Source organism: Camarhynchus parvulus, chromosome 3 (assembly GCF_901933205.1).
Source record: "Camarhynchus parvulus chromosome 3, STF_HiC, whole genome shotgun sequence".
NCBI lineage: Eukaryota > Metazoa > Chordata > Aves > Passeriformes > Thraupidae > Camarhynchus > Camarhynchus parvulus.
This window is the reverse complement of record NC_044573.1, coordinates 64,334,869-64,354,583: the sequence shown is the minus strand read 5'-3', so window position 1 is coordinate 64,354,583 and position 19,715 is coordinate 64,334,869. Positions and strand designations below refer to the sequence as shown.

Below are 19,715 nucleotides of genomic sequence, written 5' to 3'. Positions count from 1 at the left end.
GCTAACATTAATCCAAATTATTGATTAATATACCATGCTCATCTTTATTTTAACAGGAAGTCAAATACACAGCAGACGTCTGAGCCTAAAAGATTATGGTAACTTCTGAAAAGGTGCTGAGTCCTTGTAAATCCCTCATGAGCAGGGTGCTGCATGAGAAAGCCAGAAAGTGCAGGGACTCAGATCTTCTCTGAGAGCAGAGGTAACTGCAGAGCCTGAGCAGGTAATTTTTACCAGGGTTAGTTTTGGCCTGCTTGGAGCAGTCAATAACAGTCTTAGCTGTGGCTGACTTCACCAACACCCTGCTCACCATTTGGTATTCTGGGTGTGCACCCTGAATCCTTTTGTGCCAGACTAATCTCAACTGTCCCAAGGCATCTCCTCTGTGAAGCTGCCTGATTCTTTGTGCACATGAGGAACTGTGGCTGGGTGATGGGGGTTCTTACAGGGACTTTGGCCACAAACAGTTGTTCTCTGCCACGGCTGCTCATGCCAGATGAAGGTTTTCTTGTTCCCAGATGCTCTGTTCATCCACTGGAGAATGAAGCAATGCAGGGTTCGCTAACTTTTTAAGCTATTGAGGACAAATGTGTATGAAATAGATAAGTGTTAGTGTGGGAACTCAACATGCCCAGGCAGCAGGAGATGGAAAGTAAGGCTAGGCAGCAGAGCTGCTCACACAGTGGATGCCTGGCTCTGGCCCTTATATCTCTCACCTGTGCAGGCAAGCAGCCCTCAGGAGGTGCATGCCTGGGCTGAATCCACATGGACAGTCAGCCCAACCCCACCACCCTGCACCAAAACCTTCATCATGCTCAAGAGAAGGAGGGTAAGAAAGTCTGATTTTGGTGGACAAATGCCATACTGGATATAGAGCAAAAAATTAAAATACAGGCTGAATTTAAGTCTTGGAGGCAGACCTAACTTGAGCTCAACTATGTCTATCACATTTGGAAAAAGGCCTTTAGGACCACTTATGAACCCTGGGGCCAAGAAGAACTACCAGTATGCATGTCTGACAAAACTGAGATTACAGTATCTTTAATGAAAAGAAAAAGACAGAAGAAAGCTAAAAGTTCTTGCTTTGGGAAGGAATGTCTGAGAAATTATACTGTCCACACAAACCTAACTTTAGGTGGCAACAAATATGAATTATTGTTCTTTTATCATCTTATGAAGAAAGAATGTTCAAACTGATTTGAGTGTTCACCAACATGATATATTTACTTTTTGTTGCGCAATTATCTTTGACAAGGAACCTAAAGCAGGCTCTAATTTTTTGTATTTCACAAACAGGCAAAATAGTACATTAATGTAAATACAGTAATTAAAATATGAGAAAATATTCACTCAAACTCACATTTGTCTAATAATTAGGAAAAAGGCAAAAAGTTTTTTACAGAGACAGATTACATTTGATCAGGCTTTTACATTCAATAAATAGCCTGGCTTCAAAAGCAATTCACAGTGGATCCTTAAACTATATATACAGTTGTGATCCGCAGCTGTGTCAGTATGAATTACAAGAATTTGACCTTGTGATTCATTGGCGTAGTGGCCCAATGCTATGCAGAAAAGTTGCACAAGAAGCTTTTTCTCCATACATAATGATTATTGCAGATTTATGACCTGTGCTTCCACTATGCATAACTGGCTTACTGCTGTGCAGATTTCCACAGGGCCTGTGCAGAGCACAGGGAGGGGGGAGGGACCACATTCCCACACATCATAATTGCTAAATTAATAAGCATGATTCCCATCCCTCTCTGAACTGAAGAGAAAGAAGGTCTTGCTTTTCAACTCCTGAGACTGAGTTTACATCATACCCTGCAGGAAAACTGCAACATGGCAGGATAACCCTTGAAATTAGGAAGAAAAGCTAGATCTGGAGTAAACCGGATGACTACTTTTAAACCAAGCAGTCACTCAGCTCAAACTTATATTTGCTTTCAGCTCTCTTAGTTATACAGGCACAAGTATCATGATCAATAAACCAGTACATAAACTGCCCTCTCCAATGTGCATAAGTGGCACACTCTCTATATTAGAAATTATCAAGTCCTGCTTATTTGCATTCATCTCCCATTACTCCACACCTTTTGGGAAAGATTATAACTAGATCAATTGCTAACTTTATTTAAAAGGCACGTGAGTCAAACATAATTGGTTATTCCTGGAAATGACCACTGGATTGCCTCATATTTTGCACAAGTAATTTCTTAGCTCTTACTTGGATGCAACCTCATAAACATGAGTAAATTATTAAGACTACTTGTTTCCCGTGGAAAAATAAAATGCAGACTGTGCAAATTCAGCTGTGAACTCCCTCTTGAAAATCCCAAACATGCTACCATTAAAAATTACCTATGTATTAATGGGCAAAATTTGACATTTTTTAAAAATATGAGGACTAATACTTTGCAGCATTACAAAAGCTCTCTAAAACACCTACAAAAAACAATCAGAGCTTTGTCACTGACAATGACCAAGGATGCTGCCAAACCAGTAAATTGTAAAATAGTAGGCTCTGTTTTGACAAAAAATGTCATGAATCTCTAGATCATAATATTTTTCAAGGAAACCCTATAACAACATGTTTAAATGAAAGGAACTTTCTGCCCCATATTCTTGACAGCAGCATAGCATTTTTGGTTGATTGTCTTCAAAATCCAGATGATTAGCAACTTTATTTCTTTTTCCTTCAAAGTATGAAAAATTATGACCTAAGACGACCAAGCAGCTGTGAGAAGCTGCAAAATATGTGGCAGTGGGACAAATGATTAGTCTTCAACTTGATCTCATAATTACATCATAATAGGTGACATGATTGGATAGGTTACAGCAATTAAAGTGATGAAAAGTGCACATTCATCCCCTATATGACTCTCATTAGAGTTACACCCAACTGCTGCTGTTGCAGTGAATGAGGCTGCTTATCTCTTAGCATCCAATTATCCCATAGACATTCCCTACCAGTGCTGGGAAGAGCCCTGCTATCACCCCCACTCAGACCTATGGTTAAGACAAAAGTCTTGAAGTCTGCTGCGGTTTAGTTTTCTCTCCCGGAATTTATTGCCTGTTATTTCTTTTTTCCATGTTCTTAAGGTCTAAGAATATTTATGGTCTCTCCCCCATGGGGATTCTTGCTACCATTGTAATTGCATAATGACACTACACTCATCCGTATGGGTGCCGGCAGTGACCTGTGCTAGTGCAAGTTAAACTGTTTCTTCTATCAGAAGATTTTCTTTTTTCCGTCTGATTCTTGCCTCATGTTTGCCTTAAAATACTGAGGAAGCGTTCGGTCACGATATCCTCTTAGCTACTTGCTCAGAACTACTTGAAAAGCGGAAATGTTATTTTACTGACTCCTTCCCTCCTGGGCATTTTCACACCTGGAGAGGGATGCTTACATTAAGCAAGGAGGGAAGTTGCTACCATGAACTACAGCAGAACCCAGGCTGGCTCTGAGAGGGAGGACACAGCCCCACGGCCTATTACAAATGGGTAGATTTTTTCTAATTCCAATGAGTAAATTGCTAAATTTTTTGCAACAGTAGCTAGGTGAATATCCAGAGGAGTCCTGGAGGTCCGTCCATCTCCTCATGGTTTAATGGTATGCAGACCTTGGTGGAGGGTGGTGTTTTGAGGCTGAAAAGTCCGTGCTGCTCCATGGGCAAGGCCTTAGATTCCAATGATAAAAACAAAGTATAGAACATTGTGTCCATAAAATACTCTACATACACAGAATAATTCATGTACATCTCAAGGAATTTGCTAAACTTCCTAAGCCATGCCACAGCCTTGTGGCAGCGTTGACTTAGCTGTAGTCTGATCATTTTTAACAGAGAGGACTCCTCATGCAGTTTATACAAATGCTACATCTAGACATATTTAATGATTTAACCTTATGTGTTTTATTTTCTGAATTTTTCATATAACCACCACATACACTTCTGGCAGAGCACAGTCCCTGAATACACGGAGATCGGCAACCACAGCATTTTGTTCTCAGCTTTATCCTGTAAATCTATTACACCATTTGCTTTTGCCCCAGTGAAAATGCAAACTTGGCCCTTATATAAAGACTGCTAAAAGGCCTCTCAATCTGCAAGCTATCCTTCTGCTAATGAAGAGATTAACATACCTCTCAATGTCTAGAATTGCTCTTGCCGTTTTGTAATTTGTAACCTCGGGTCCTCTCCACCTCATTGTGTTTTCAATTCCCCCCCCTTCTTCCATGCAAAGAAAAAGCTTTCCACTTACTAAGAGCAGGAACTTTCCTGATAGCTGCACAAAAGCAAGACTGCTCCATTAAGATGAAACTTAAACCTCTTTGTATAAATTAAGTTTTTGGTTTCTATTATTTCTCCCCTAGAACCTGTACAGAACAAGATGCTTTTGAAAGGAAGAATATATACAGTGTCAAGCTTGCGAGATAAGCTTGGGAGAACTCTGCAGTGTGTTTTTCCCTCCTCCCCTGCCCCTTGCCCCAGAGAGCTACCAGTTTAACATCACACGAGGAACACATGGACTCATCAGATGATTTACATCTGCTTAGAAGCAGCTCTTTCTCTGTGTGTTATATGCAATGATGAAACAGTATATAAAAAGTATAGGTCAAGAAAGTGAATCCGTGAAGCTAGAGACTGTACAAGCCTACAAATGAAACCTGGGCATGTCCCCATACTGACCATCCGCCTTCTGAAGCGTTTTGAGCTGATTTTGTCCTGAAGTCCTCACTCGCTGTTTGTTCATCCTGGGGTCAAAGGTCTGTGGAGTAAAAACTCCACGGCTCATTTGCAGGTGGCTGCACAGTAAAGGTATCCATACAATGAAATGAGACACACTGTCTAGCTGCGGGTGACTCAGCTAATACCATTTGCAACAAACACACAAAATATTCCTTGAAAAACTACCTGTAAAGGAAAGGCATATGTTCACGCTAAAAAGTAGCTATGTGTTTGGGTGAATCAGGTCTCTTCCAAATTAAGTCAGTGGTTAGTGACCAAAATCAGTTGCAAAAAGCTGTCAGAAGTGGTTTGGCAGGGAGTTTTCCTGTTGTGAAGCTCCCACCGTGTGACAACATATTAGTCAGGTTCAATGTATGCCTTCTTTCTGAACTAATCTTTTGCCTTAACTCAAAACACGTGCCTTTAAAACTATATTTATTTAAAAGCTGCTTTTAACTCTCCTCCTTACAAAGGGAAATTTGGAAAAGCACACATGAACCAGTGTAGCAAGGTGACAAGGGTTACACAAGTCCTCCTTGTGAATAGCAACTTTGAGAGCTATAAACTATTTCATTCATCTTAATGATTATTTAATCTTGGAAGCTGACAGTAAGTTCCTTGCCTACAGCATATTGAAAACTGACAGAGAGAGGGCATAGTAATGAGAATTTAATAGCAAAATAAATAATACAGAAGCTACTTCACTGATTGCATTATTATTATCCTGCTGCAGTCAATAGGAAAGCTGTGCTCCCAACACCGGCGAGAGGAGCAGGGTTTCCCCCTGTGCACTACACGTTTGCAGCAGGAAACACGTGGCCTTGGACAAGGGACCAGCCCTGGCTGAGCCCAGAGTGGTGAGACTGAGAAGGCAGCCTGCACGCTTTCCCTTCACCAGTGCTCTCCTCACTGGCCGTGAGCGGAAAACAAATACCACTCCCAGACATTTACAGCCCCAGTCTCAAGGGCATGACTTATCATTTCACTACAAATCATTGAAATAAAAATAACTGCGAATTGAAGCATTATCTCTCTGTCTCAGAGGGCACTGCCAAGCCTCCAGCGCCCAGCAGATGAAGAAAGCCTCCTTTCATGGTATCTGCCAGCCTACCTTCCCCCTGTTCTGAGCCTCTAGAGCTATGTGACAGGCAAAAACTGTTTTGGCCTTCCAAGGCTCCTAACTTGCCTCTACCAATTACCAGCCATCCAAGTTCTGTGGAGAGATCAGCACTAGTGACATTATCTGCAAGCTCCATGGCAAAGTGTTTTGCGCATTAAATTGCCCAAGATCACCAAAGCTGGTTTATCACAGTACTGCTTCCCTAAGGTTAGTTGGGATTGACCTGCAGGACTGTTCTGTCCATATGTATGATAACTCTTAATAAATAGAACTAGAACCTGGCACTATTACTAGAGAATATATTCTAGATCTCAGCTGATGAAATACAAATCAGTATAATTCCCAGTACCAACCCCTGTGGGACCGACTGGTTTTGATTGCCTGCTGAGACTCATACAAACAATGCATGCTCATATGTTGTTAGATTGCTTTTCAACAGCTACCACTCTTTCAAAGATGATATATATTTTGCAACATATATATATTATCCTATCCATCTCTCTCTCATGTTTCCATTTATTACATTGAGTCTCATTGGTAGGTTTTGGACCGGAATTTGGTATTGGAAAAACTATTTCTGCGACCGCAATATTCTCACCACTTCTGTGGGGTCTTTAAATCCAGTCTTGAGGTTGTTGCAGACTTTGACTTTCTTGCCCCTTTGTCTCCAGAATCACTCTCATTTGTATGGATTTGCTCCTGACAATCTCTGAGACAAGTACAAGAACAGGCCACTTTTATTCACATGGACATGCTGCTCCTCTTTAAAAGTCTCTCAGCCTTCAGAGTTGAAGAGTGACCCATCCCAACCTCCTTCAACTAGAAGGATTTGGCATGTGTTGGCAAAATCCAGTGAGCATTAGTCTGACCGCCAAACTGCTGCACTAACCAACATTCTCTCTGCCTTATATCATCTCTAACATTTTAGTCTAGATTTCAAACTCTCCTTTGAAAAGAAGGGTAAGTCTCAAATACTAACAACGTGTGTTAAATACATATACCAAGAATATAATGTACTGGGTACATGGCAAAAAATATGCCTGATCACATATGGTGTCTGAAAAGTTAAAAAACAGACATTAACACTTACAAAACAAGAGCTCAATTAGAATAAAAGTTTACCAAACTCGACTTTTTCTAACATAGTATAAAATCTAGCAATGTTGTCTCTGACATACAAGTTAATTCTGTACTTCATTTGAGCATAGCAGCACAGTGTTCCTGACCTGCCAGCAGTGCGAATTCACCTGCCTCACAGCAACCCATCCCCGAAAAGACTATACAGAGTCAGACAGCCCACCTTCCATTCTCCAGGGTATTTCTAAAAGGCAAACCACTGGGGCCTGCTTAACATTCGGGTCTCCTGCAGCTGCTGGCACTGTGTTCCCGGCCGCGCATCTGCAACCCTCCCTGTGCCACAGGTTTCTTCAGAGCCGGACAGTCAAGGTCCCACCCAGAGAGAGAGATGCTCACAGCATACTTTAGAAAACTCCTGTTTAATTCCGCCCATAATTGTAACAGACAACGCTGGCACAGGCTAACTACACGGCTTGCAAACCTGCGTGGAGACACTTCCTCAGCCCCGGGAACACCGATCACGACCCCAGCCGTGCTGAAGGGGCCGGACGCTCCCGCCTGCCCCGTCCGGCCCCACTCGTGTCCGCCGCCGCGCACACCCTGCGGCTTCCCCGCGCCCCTTCCCGCCGCGGCAGCGGGAGCGACGCCTGGGAATCAGCCTGCAAACGGCAAAATAATCCTGTTCCCTCAAGAACATACTCGCATATACGAGCGCGTGTATATATGTGTGGGGGCATGTACGTGGCTCGCCAGCTTCGGGGGCTGGCAGGCGATGCCGGGGGCCGCAAGGGTTTGGGGAAACGCCGCGACCCCGGCGCAGCACCCGGAGCGGCGGTGGGCGGGAGAACAGCGCTCGGCGAGGGGAGGGGGCGGCGGGGCCGCGCCAGCCCCTCGGTCCACGGCAGGAGGAGGAGATACCCCGAGCGGCAGCCCAATGGGAATTGTGGCGCTTCCCCTTCTCCCGTTTCCTCTCTCCACCCCCAGCCCCAGGCCGGGGAGGCGGGAGGCGGCAGCGCTGCAGCCCGGCCACCGGCGGGGCACGGGGCCAGCGGCAGCCCCGCACGGCCCCTTCTCCGCCTCCGCAGAAACACCTGCGGGGGGAAGGATGCCGGGAGGCGGCCGCCCCCCTCCGCGGGAGCGCGGGCTGGCTCCGGCGCCGCCCCAACCAGAAGGAGGAGGAAGAGGAGAGGAAGAGAAAGGAGCAGGAGGGAAGTGGGGAAGTTGTGCCTTGCCCGCCCCGCCGAGAGCCGGAGCCATGGGCCCGGCTGGGGGGGCCCGGGCCGCCCCCTCGCTGCTGCTCTCGCTGCTGCTCGGAGCCTCGGCCCCGCTCTGGCTGCGGGCGGAGACGCTGGGTGAGTGCGGGGCCGGGCGGGGAGGCTCGGCAGGCGCGGCCCCGGGGAGCTGGGGGCGAGCGGAGGGGTGCGGCGGGCTGCCCCCGCCGTCCTCGCCTCCCGCTCTGCGGGAGCGTAGCCTGAGCTGCTCTCAGGGCTGTATATAGCTGACCTGGTTAATCCTCGCCGGGTTTATCCCTGTGTCTGAGTAGCTGCGAGATTAAAGTGGTAACCAGCCTTACGGCAAATGTATACTACGACTTTCTTGATATTTGTTAATTAAGACTTTTTTTTTTTTTCTTTTATGATAAGTCAGATAAGCGGCGAAAAACTCTCGGGAAAGTTGCGTGCCGGGGGAGGCCACCTGGGCGCCCGGCTGTGGCCGCGCCTCCTCAGCCCCGGCGGGAGCCCCGGGCGCGGCGGGCGGCGCTGGGTCAGCGGCAGCTCCGCGTCTGCTCCGGCGGCGCTGGGGCCGGCAGCCCCCGTCCCGCAGCCGCGTCCGGGCAGCTCTGCTCTCCCACCGCCTCGGGGAGAAAGTGTAGTGCCCGTACTCGCGCCCGGACAAAGTTTCGTAGGGATCTCGAGGGGATGTTACAGCTCTTTTTGTGGTAGTGCAGTTTGTTGCAAATAGAGCGCGGTTACCATTCTCTTTGCCCTGTGTTTTTAAGATTCCTGTGTAAATTACCAGTACAGCTGACATCTCTGCCCGCGGAGTTGCAGCCTCTTGGCTGTTGCATTGCGTGGCCTGATGCATCCGTCTTAGAAGACTTCACTGGCAGCTACCGATAAAATAGCTAGTACTGGAAACTAAGCATCGTGACGAGCTTGACAATGCATTCAGATAACTTAGAAATCCCGTACTAATGGTCCGACTTGGCTGCAAATTCCAGAACCCAGCGCTGTGCATTAGCTGTACACAGGCATTGGCAGAAAGTATTTCGGCCGATTTATACCTGTTCTTACCATAATCTCCTATGAACAGAGGTTTCTGATACCCATCTCCACAAAAGGGAGAAGTTGGTATTAGTCGTGTTGCCACTTGCCAGCTTCTTGGTAGCTTTGCTGTTCTGTCCTCCATGCGCTGGGATTCCAATTTGAAATGTTCCAGGAAACATATGTAGCAAGGAAAAAAACATTCTCTTAATCCCCTCTTTTCATCAGTGTGTTGAGGGGAGGTTTTTTTGTTTGTTTTCTCTTTCACCAATGCTTATTCTTCACTCATTGGCATCAGGGAGAAGAAAGTCATTTGGGGTGCAAGTGAGTAATAGTAAGTCTGTTGGGATTTCAGGGGGTTTTTGTGCATACAGTAAAACAGTAGTACATATGAATGTCCTATCTTGTCCATATTCCCAGATTAGTTGGTAAAAGCACTTTTGTTTTATTCATGTTAAAAATGTTTCTACTATCAAATCATCAGAATGGGGACACGAGTACTATTCTGCCTGGTTCTCTTTGGACCAAACTCAGATTTACAAGATAATCTGTCCAGTGTCTAGAAAGCAGGAAAGATGTTGATTCCCCCACACACTTCATTTCTCCACGGGTGGAAGTTCTTCTGTGTTTGTTTATTACTATTACCTTATAAATTAAGGGCTAAGTGTTCTAAAGTCACACCAGTGGAGAAAGGAGATAAGGATAAGTGGATACAAACTTCCTGTTACACAAGCTTCTTGACTTGATTTAGAAGTTGTAATGGAGCAGGAGAAGTGCCAGAGTGAATCAGGCTCGAGTTTCAGATAATTCTGTATCTTGTCACCACTGGTGTTTCCCACCAGCTGGTTCAAAGAAAGATGCACTGGTTTAAGTATATTGATTTTAAAACATCCATTTTAAAAAAATGAAGCATTATATTTTTCTGACTCCTCATGAGCTGACTTTACCTTCCTCTTAACTTTTTCTTGAGGGGTGCTACAGAACAAGGATGAAAGGGTTGTTATAGCTTCTGTTCTTTTACTTTGCTTTCAAATTAAGGAAAGAGCCCTTTTTTCACTGTGGTTTGGTTATTTCAGAGAATGGCTTGTATCTGAGTGTGGCTGTGTAGAGTCCAGGTGTTAGCACTCTTTCTTTTCTTGAAAATATGTTAAATGCATATGTTGTCTGAGGAAGTTATGAATGTGGAATTTTGTTGTCCATAAAATGATAATAAGAAAGTTTCCCTTGATGCTCAACCTATTTTAATTAAAAAAAAATATTTATAGGCTTAGTAGGTCTCACCTGGGAACAAATATTACCTTTATGACTGTCCATGAGTAACATATAGCTTTGGGATTTATAATAAAAGGTGGTTCTTTTTTCTTTGTATTCTGCTGTACACCAATCTTTTGGGGTTACAGTTGCCAGTTCTTTACTGACGAGTAAAAAATATACCTTTTTCCCTGTCTGCCAACTCACACAGCAATCCCATATCCTGATATGTCTTCTAAAAATGTCCCCCGGCGGTTAAATCTCAAGGCAGAAGGGAGCCAAACTTCAACACATTATCTTTGCCTTTCACCATTCCTCGTCTTTTCTTCTGGTGTTGTTGAGCAAGACCTTGACCCACGTAATTGTGAGCAGCAGAAATCAGAGTTGAATTTGAGCCTTCCATAGTTTTGACTGATTTTCTATCACATTTCTGGCCAGTAGGACTTAAAACTGACCCGAAGGTTGGTTGTTTGTAGGAGGGCATAAGAGGAACGGGTTTTTAATCTATTAAGTACAAGATTTAAGCCACTGCTTTTGCTGTACCTCATTTATTTTTCACTTCAGATAAAACAGCTATGAAAACTAGTTCATGTGGGATTTGCAGATCAGCATCCAGGAGTGAGCTTTGCTTGCTGTATTCCTGGGTCTGTTGACAGTTGCACCCAACGCCCAGTTGGAAGGATCGATGGGGAGTAGACTTTTATATGTTTTGAGGAAAGGCTGTTATTCAATGTGACAACAGTGTATCCAGTAATTACCAGAGATTATGCCTGTTCTCAGGGGCTTGCACAAAACCCTTGCTGAAGAATACTGGTGTGATCATGCTAATCCACTTTGTATGCCCATTTCCAGCAGTTTGAAATGCAGATCGAGATGAGTCTTTCTTGTACCGAAACCCCCGCCCCCCGCTTCAGTTTCTGAATATAAGTGATTGGTAAATTTTCAGTTTGTTTGCGTTTTGTCCTTATGTCTGTTTCCTTCCTTGGCTCCCTCTCTCTTGCCTTGGGAATGCTGACTAGAATTGCTAAAGAGGGAGGCAACAGTTTTCCAGTTGCAGTTCATAAGCAGTGCAAGTACCCACCACAAGAAAACTGCAATGTTTTCAGTCACACAGACTTTGCTATAAATAGCTCTAAGCTCTTCATAAGTACTTCTCTTTAGGTTATCAGGGGATGTATTTCAAACAAAATCAAAGACAGGGAGGGCAGCAGGAGTCTCTCTGACATGCGGGGAGAAAAAGATGCTTTGGGAAAGTTGTTACCTGCATGGCTGTTGAGTCATATTTCATGAAAATTATTTGTTGCTTTGCATATGCAAAAATATATTCATTTATATTTATCACATATAAGTGTCACCTTTAGTCCACCTGAGTTACGGGGCTAGCAGAGTAAAAATTAGCTTGAAAAAACACTAATTTTGAGGACAGTCATGCTACTGTATAGAGATGCCTAAGGTACCTTTTCAAAAGTATCTTAGATACCAGGACTGGTATAGTTTTGGAAGCCCATCTGAGCTCTCACACCATGCTGAGAAGTGTGGTCCTGTGTGGTGGCAGGCACTGAAGTCCTCAGCACAGACATTGCTGTAGTTTGGGGCTGGCTGTATCGGATCAGATGCTCTCCTGTGGCATGTACTCATCAACATATGGGTTTGCACCATCTGCTAAGAATAAAACAAGCCAGACAAAATCAAAATAAAATCCTTCTGACTGGGTTCAGTGGAATGGTGTTGGATCCCAACTAACTGCAATAAAAAATATTAATAGCCATGCATAAGAATGAGCGCACAATTTCCCCAAAAGGTTTAATTAGTGTTACAACCGGGAGTGGGAAACTTCAAACTGGGACAAGCTAATAGTGATGCTTAAATTAAAAAAAAGGATAGTGGTTTGACTAGTTTTAAGAGTATACAGATATCTTCATTTTTGCTTTCAAAAGAAATTACAAACTATCTAATTAAACTGATTTTGGCCTGTGAAAATTGTGTGAGTGCTAAAGCCACAATTTTGAGGTTGGCTGTATGCTCATACATAGAGAGAGGCTGCCAGTAGTTTTGGTTAAGTTTGTTGATGCTGTATAATTAGGCCTGGGAGCTGAGTGTTTTGAGGAGAGGAAGCATTTTGGTCTTTCATTGCCTCTCCCTGGCTCTTCTTTTGACAGAGCCAGGACTTGCCTCTCAGGAGTTTCCTTCCAAGACATGAAGGCTTAGTTTGGTGGTGGTGGTGGTACTTTCTCATCCTCTTTGAGCGAGATTTCTAGTCCCACTGGGGCCATATTTGTTATTTCTGTTTCCCTGATGGGACGTGACTGCTGTCTGGTGGCAGCTCCATTCTGCTCCCCTGCACAGGCACAAAGTAGGATGAGGGCACCAATGCTGTGCAGTACTTTTCCATCTCCAAAGAGTTTCAGTGAAGGTGTTTTCCAGCCAGCCATAACAGGGACAGCAGAATAAATGGGGAAAGCAGAGCAGGGCAAGTCTAGAAACCCAGTCCCCAGGCCTTCCATAGGACCAGGGTGTTCACTTTTATATTTAGTATCATGCATTTCAGCCCAAGCTACATCTGTAATTACATTTGTGTTCATCAGGCATTTAGTTAAGCTCCAAAACATTGTTTCTTCCTTCAGTTGCTGCAGAAACCTCATATCCATCACAGTTTTATTCCATGATGTTCGAGTTTCTGGCATTTCCACCACAAATTGTTCAACAATATTGGATTTCAGTCTAAGGCTTTGACATTAAAGTTGAAGTCATGTTGATGTCATCTTCCAGATGTTCCTGTCCACCGAATAAAAATTTTGTTTGTTTGTTTTATTTCAAAATACAAAAACACATGGGGAATTCTGGATGTGATCCCTCATGCTATACAAAGGCCTGTGTGTGTCCTGTCAGAAATCAAACAAAACTTTTCTTCACGGAGTAGCAGCAGAGACTTCAAAAAGCTGGAAACATAGGTGGATTTCTTCACCCACTCGAACAGAATGGCTTTGTTACGTGCCTGAGCCTTGTTGTTGCAGCTGCACTAACTGTGAAGAAAGGAGATGTGTGGCTTCTGCCTGAAATTCACTCGTGTTTTGCTCTGGTGCCACACCAGTTCTGTGTTGGGTATGTTGTTTTGATCTTAATAGTCAGCAGTGCCTCACTTGTAAAATGAACTCATAACAACAACAACAAGTCCACACTTTGTCCTCTGGGTCTGCAAAAATCTATTTTAACTCGTAAAATAAATTCAGTTATCCTGTGGGTCTCCCTCTGCTGGGATGTTTGAGCAGCAAGGTTCGTGGCTCACATTTGAGCTGTTGCCTTCCCTGTTGTGTCAGCTTCCTCCCAAAGGCAGGGCTTTGTATTAGCCCATGTTTCTTATGTCAGCATGCTGCAGGGGAATTGAAGTTCAAATGCCTCTGAGCTACTGAAAGCTTTTTGAGTGGTCATGTTAACATTTTCAAACTCAGGGAATCGGCACTTACTGATCTAGGACTTTAGCACAGACAGAAGAGACATGTTTAAACTCATGGTCCTTGCTAATGCTTGTGTTCTGAAAATTAAGCCACTATTTTTTTAGATGAAACTTAGTTGCTGTGTTTTGTAGGTGGAAAGCAAGCTAAAACTGTATCAAACTAAGCAGTTACACCAAGACATTCACTCTTGGGTTGAGTGAAAAAACTGTTCAGATCTTTCTATGTATCCTGTTTCAAAAGTTGAGAGTGTGATTGTTTAATACTAGTGCTAATCAAAAAAATCTGGTCAGAATGGAATTACGGCATTTCAGTAAAAGTGATGTACACAGGCTGGCAAAAAATATACTCTGCTGTTTTCCACATCCATAAGCAAATACCTTTTATGCAGTCTCATTAATGTGTCACAGAAGGCACAGAAGTGATGCTGTGGGTCACATCTGGTGCCACAACCAACACTGTAGTACTTGAGTAATGATGTAGCTGCTTTCCTTTCTTTCTTTTTTTTTATTTTTAAATTTAAAACATCTTTCACAGCAACTATATGTAACCACAATGAGTTGGGAAGATCACAAAAGCTTATGGAGCTTCTGCATGTACCATTTTGTTTAGTACCTTGAGGATGAGTATCAAGCAGGCTGGTTGTGGGACTATACTGATAAAAGGCAATTCTTGCTTTCAGTGCATCTGGTCAGAGTAGTTCTTTCATTGTTTCTTCATCTTAGTTCAGTAATTTTTTTTTTCCATTTCTACTGGAGTTGCAAAAACCATTTGTTGTTAGTTTGCAGTAACCATGGAGGAAATAGCTTCTTAAGACACTGGGTTCACTGAGTCAAAAGACATGAAAATTTTTTTTTGTGCTGACAGTTATTGTTTCCATCACAAACTAATTTGTTTTCTCTTAAGATATTTGTTGATTTACACCTTGGGGATAATGGGGTGTTTGTATAATTCACTTTGAGAAAAGTAGCATCCTTTCTCTGGTCCTTTCTTATTAACAAATGACAAATTCCACCTGGGCGTACAGGCATAAAAGGTGCATGTGTGATTTTTCAAGTAAGTCAGGACAAGTTTGATTTCTAGAAAAAAAGACCATCCTCCATCATTGATAACTGTCTGTCTTGCTCAACATGTATCACACTAACAAGGTAATTGCATATTAAAATGAGGGGAGTGTGTGGTTTCATTCTATCATGTTCAGCCATTTCCTCTTGCCCAAATTAAAACTGTTTTGAAATCTTGCCTTCCCACCTGCTACTGTAACTGGAACAGCTCTGCTTCAGCCTCTCCTTACCCTGGTGTCTCTGAATTTCCTGTCCCTGTGGGTTTGTCAGTCCTTAGCACTGCTGTGAATATTCCTATTCCTGTGCAACCCAATATTCGAGTCTGGCCTTGAGCTTGCAGCATATGTTTCCCACACAGTCCAAATTTGGTGCAATATACTGTAAGTTAATCTCCAGTAAAGCATAGCGCAGAGAAAAACCTGGGAAGAAAACAGATGGAGAAAGTAGAGCAAACAATTTGCATACATATGATATGACTCTTAGTTAAGATTAGCATTTCCTACTTTGCCTGAAAAGCCCTTAATAAAAATCCAAAATTCCAACTTCATGTTTGCCTCAAGTCAGCAGAACTGGAGATGCCCTGATGGCAAAATGTCCCCCCAACCTAGGGACAGCCCAGCACAGGGCAGGAGGGAGCTCCATCTCCTGCTCCAGCCCTGTGTTGTTGACGAATTTCTGGGATGCTGTAGGCAGAGGGGCAGGGAAGAAACTGCTGTCTGTGGGGTATTTGCTCCTCACAGCCTTCATAGCTCTGAACCATCACCAGGGTCCTGAGTTGCTCTGCACGGGTGGCTGATGGAGGAATGTGGCCATCTTCCCATTTATTTATAGTCCTTCACAGTTCTTTCTGAGCGTGCAGCTACAAGAAGTGTTTGGCAATGGACTCGGTGTCTTCTCTGCACTTGAGGTGTGTAATATGGGCGTGTATCTCATAGTAATCATTTCTTTATTTAGAAAACAAAAAATCACTTTCCCTTTTGCAAAAATGGAACTCTAAGATTCCTCTGAAATTTCTATACATGTGTAGCTCCATTCTTATGTCTGTCCAAACCCGCACAACAATAAGATGTTGAGGAGGTCAGTCACATCAATATGCCATTTTCATAAAGGAAAGCATTGAAAAATATTTAAATGAAACCATGCAGTAAATAAATAAATTACAAATGTCTTTTGTTTCAGCAGTTAAAAAGGCATAGAAGTTTTCTCACACCCACAAGCTCAAGAGTGCTGTATTTAGAGTGCTAAAAAGCAAATTCCAGTACTGAAGCTTGCTTCTCTGGCGGGCTACATTTGGGTATAGTGCCTAAGTCCTGGAAGCAGTGACTAAAACATGCTTATTTTTGACATGTACTCTGGTACTGTCTGTCTTTCACAGATTGCAGTGGAACCAGATCGTGATTGACATTTGTGTTAGTGTAAGAAAGACTTTACTACTTGTTCAGGTTTCAAATCTGCATGCTGAGTGTAAAGTTCTGGCTTGGTGGACATGGCTTCGTGTTGATAGAAGAAGTTGCTTATAAGGAGATATCTGCTTTCTTTTGACCTTTTAGCAGCTAAGTAAATAAAATCTCAGATCTTGGTATGTTTGTCTTTGTGAACTTCTGCACAGGTGAGGGGTTTCTGGAGTAGTAAAGGCTGCCCAGGTCAGTTGTAGTAATCCTGCAAAGTCACTGCCATGTAGCTGAAAGGATTTCCCTGGCTAGTCCCAGATGGCTGTGCTGCAATGGCTAAAACACTGAAACTTTGAAAAATAGTAATATGGATGTAAGCTATGTTGCTAGATAAGAGATTCAGAAGGGTTGTCAGGGTTTTTTTTTTCTTTACGTGATGATGGCAATCCAACTGGTTACCAAAATAACTTTTCATAGTTTGAGGCAGAGCATCTTGTCAGGCTGGCTGCAGGGGACATCACAAGGAAAGCCAATTCCCAGCTGCAGCCTGAATGGCTGTGGGGGTGACTGCAGCTGGGCACGTGGTGGGAATCTGATTTATGGAACTGCCGCAGAACCAATTGGAGGTCATTTGCTTCTTTCTCATTTCTGCTTTAAGAGGGACATTACCGTAAATAATGTCTGTGAAGAGGAGGAGAAAACATGCTGTGGTTTGTTTGGCCTCCTTCTCCTTTTGCATCCCTTTGAAGTTGGTAAGTAAATAATTTGGGCAATAAAATCAGCACTCCACAGTGTTCCTTTGTTTCTTCTGCTGCTCTACCTTCCCTTCCTGCTCTTAGCCCTCCTGCCAGCCACCACTTGGTTAGCTTGGGCAGCAAAATAAGTGTCCTCAGGAACTGCTGCAGCACAGAGGATAAAATGTTTCCTGACTTCTTAATAGAGTTAAATTAAAATGCAACTCAAAGAAAATATTTATGTGCTATTTGTTTTTCCTTTTGCAATAACGCATACTGTGATGTGGGAGACTTTTTCCCTTAAAAATATATTAATACTAATTTGAAGGCCATGGAGGATGACAGCCACTTTGGGGTTTTTTCATTATAGACTTGCCTTAATTTTTAGTGGCTTATTTCATTATTTGAAAATAGTTTTTTCTGTATCCACAAAATATTGTAAAGAGTGTAAAACTGGACTTCCAAAAAAATCCTCCTGTGGATTTATATACTTTTGAAGCAGGGCTCAGCCAGTTGCTTGGTTGGTGTAAATGGCATCTGCCCTGAATCCAGGGGCTTGTGAAATCCCCAAATGTGTGGCCATTTCTCCCTCTACCTCCCCCACGGTGCCTGTGGCCCTGGGCCCCAGCACTGCTGGGAAGGACTGTGGGTTCTCACCTGCCCAGCAATGCATCAGGGCTGTGGTGTTGCCCTTTGTTTGAGGGCAACAGGAAAAGTACTCACTGCCAGGAAAAGCACAAAGCTCTGACATCTCACCATTCTCTGTGAAGTGAAGGGTTTAGGTCCTGGTTGTGTGGACGTGTCTCCTCTGTTGTAATGGCACAGTAAAGAGCTGATGCTCTTGACCCAGGTTTGGCAGCAGAGAGGTTAGAGATGAAGCATTTAACTCTGCATTTTAGTCCATTGCCTCAGAAAGCAGTGAAGGTGTGAACCCATTTGTGTTTGCAGCATGCATGTTTCTGTTAGTGATGAAGGTTAGAGTTGCTGTATGAAAACCAAAGTGTTTTCAGACCACTGCAGTGGATTTGGATGGCATCTGGCAAGAAGACTTGGATTTTCTCTCTTTTCTCCTGTCCCATGTGAGCAGAAAGGGCACAGGTTTGACTGGAAGGAGTTGATTTCTTTCTTAGATACTTATCTGTTCTTATGCATAACTCAAATCTTATTTCAAGCACAGATGCAAAACTCCTTGACTCAGTTATTATTGTAGCTTTGAGTTATTATTGTAGCTTTTAATAAGCTGGAATTATTACTTCAGTGAAAGCAATGTGGAAGATGAGACAGATCTCTTTTCTCCTTGTGGGGCTTCTCATCAGAGTTCTCAGAGCCATAGCCATGACTCCATGGCATTCTGCTCCCTTTGACTGTGCCCATTTGCTGCAGTGGCTCTTCAGAAAATGCTGATTTTTTGGGGGTGGATTCAGAGTTGAGGTATTCAAATGCAGTTTTCTGCTCTGCTCTCAAACTTAGGAGTGGGAAGGAAGAAGGACAGGCCATGACCTCCCAACAGCTCTGTTCCCTGTCCTCCATGTGGAGAAGGGGGAGCTTGCCTTCTCCCAAGCACCATCATGAAGGTGACCTTCAAAAGGATGTCAAACTGGGCGAGAGGAGGCTGGGAGGGAAATAAAGTTACTTTGGGGGTCTTCATCCCAGTGGAAAGAGTGGGCAGCCAAGGGACATCAGGCAGCAGTAGTCTGTACCCAGGGAGAGCGAGTGGGAAAAGCTGGGGCCCCACAGGGATCCTCTGATGGAATGGAAGAGGGCAGGGAGCCGCGGGCTGGGTGCGTGATCACGCCTTGGTTTAACATGTATTTAGCACTGGAGTGAGTCCAAGGCTGCTACGAATTGCTGCATGAGGGTGAATCAGAAGGATGAAAAAGGCAGCTGTTTGCTGCCAGGATATTGTAGCAATGCTTTTGAAAATGCTTTGATATCATACACTGTAACTGTTTTGTAGTTGGCCAAATCAACATGTTTCTGAAAGGTGCAGCACATGAGAACTTTGTAGAGCACATATTTGAAAAACTGTAGCCTTTTGCCTATCACAGAAGGGAATGCGCTGGGTGGTTGCATGAAGGCACCGTGTGCATCCACACGTGTGTGCAGCCAAGGGTTGGAAAAGCCCAGGGAGCAGGGGAGTGAGAGACCATGGCTCAGATTGTGTGCTGGGCCTAGAAAGGGGTGGAAGGAGAGTCAGTCCAGTCAGGTGGTTCTGGGTGACAGGAGGCTACCTGAAGGAACCAGCATCATCTTCAGGGATCTCTGCGCTGCTTCTGACACCACCATTTTGCTAAAGCCCCAGTACCTGTCAGGGGCTGTGTCCAGCTCACAGGATGGGGCCAGAGCTTGTTTGTGGCCATTGATTTCGTCACCTCTGTCCTTCCTGGGCAGGTTAGATGCTGGAGAGGGCCCTCCTGCTTGTGGGCCAGCAGCCATGGTCAAACCCAGCCCTGACACAGATGCATGGAGCTAAGTTTCCACCCTGTCCCACGTGCATCCATTACATGTGTGTCTGAGCATGGGGATACCTGCCAGCCTCTTGGTGTCTCCTCTTGCCCTCTCCACAGCCACATGTGCTAGTGTCTTCTGGTGGGGTGCCAGGTTTGGGGTTACAAACATGCCCTGCTCT

General features: G+C 44.0%; 1 protein-coding gene across 1 annotated transcript in view; it reads left to right on the top strand.

Annotated features, from left to right (window-relative positions):
• The first annotated feature begins 7,923 nt into the window (after nucleotides 1–7,923).
• The window catches only part of DCBLD1 (discoidin, CUB and LCCL domain containing 1), a 44,931-nt gene continuing 33,139 nt past the window's right edge, over nucleotides 7,924–19,715 (top strand). Inside the window, exon 1 of the mRNA XM_030944949.1 lies at nucleotides 7,924–8,282. Coding sequence (XP_030800809.1) covers nucleotides 8,036–8,282 — 247 coding nt within the window. The 5' untranslated portion in view covers nucleotides 7,924–8,035. The remainder of the gene's footprint in view (nucleotides 8,283–19,715) is intronic.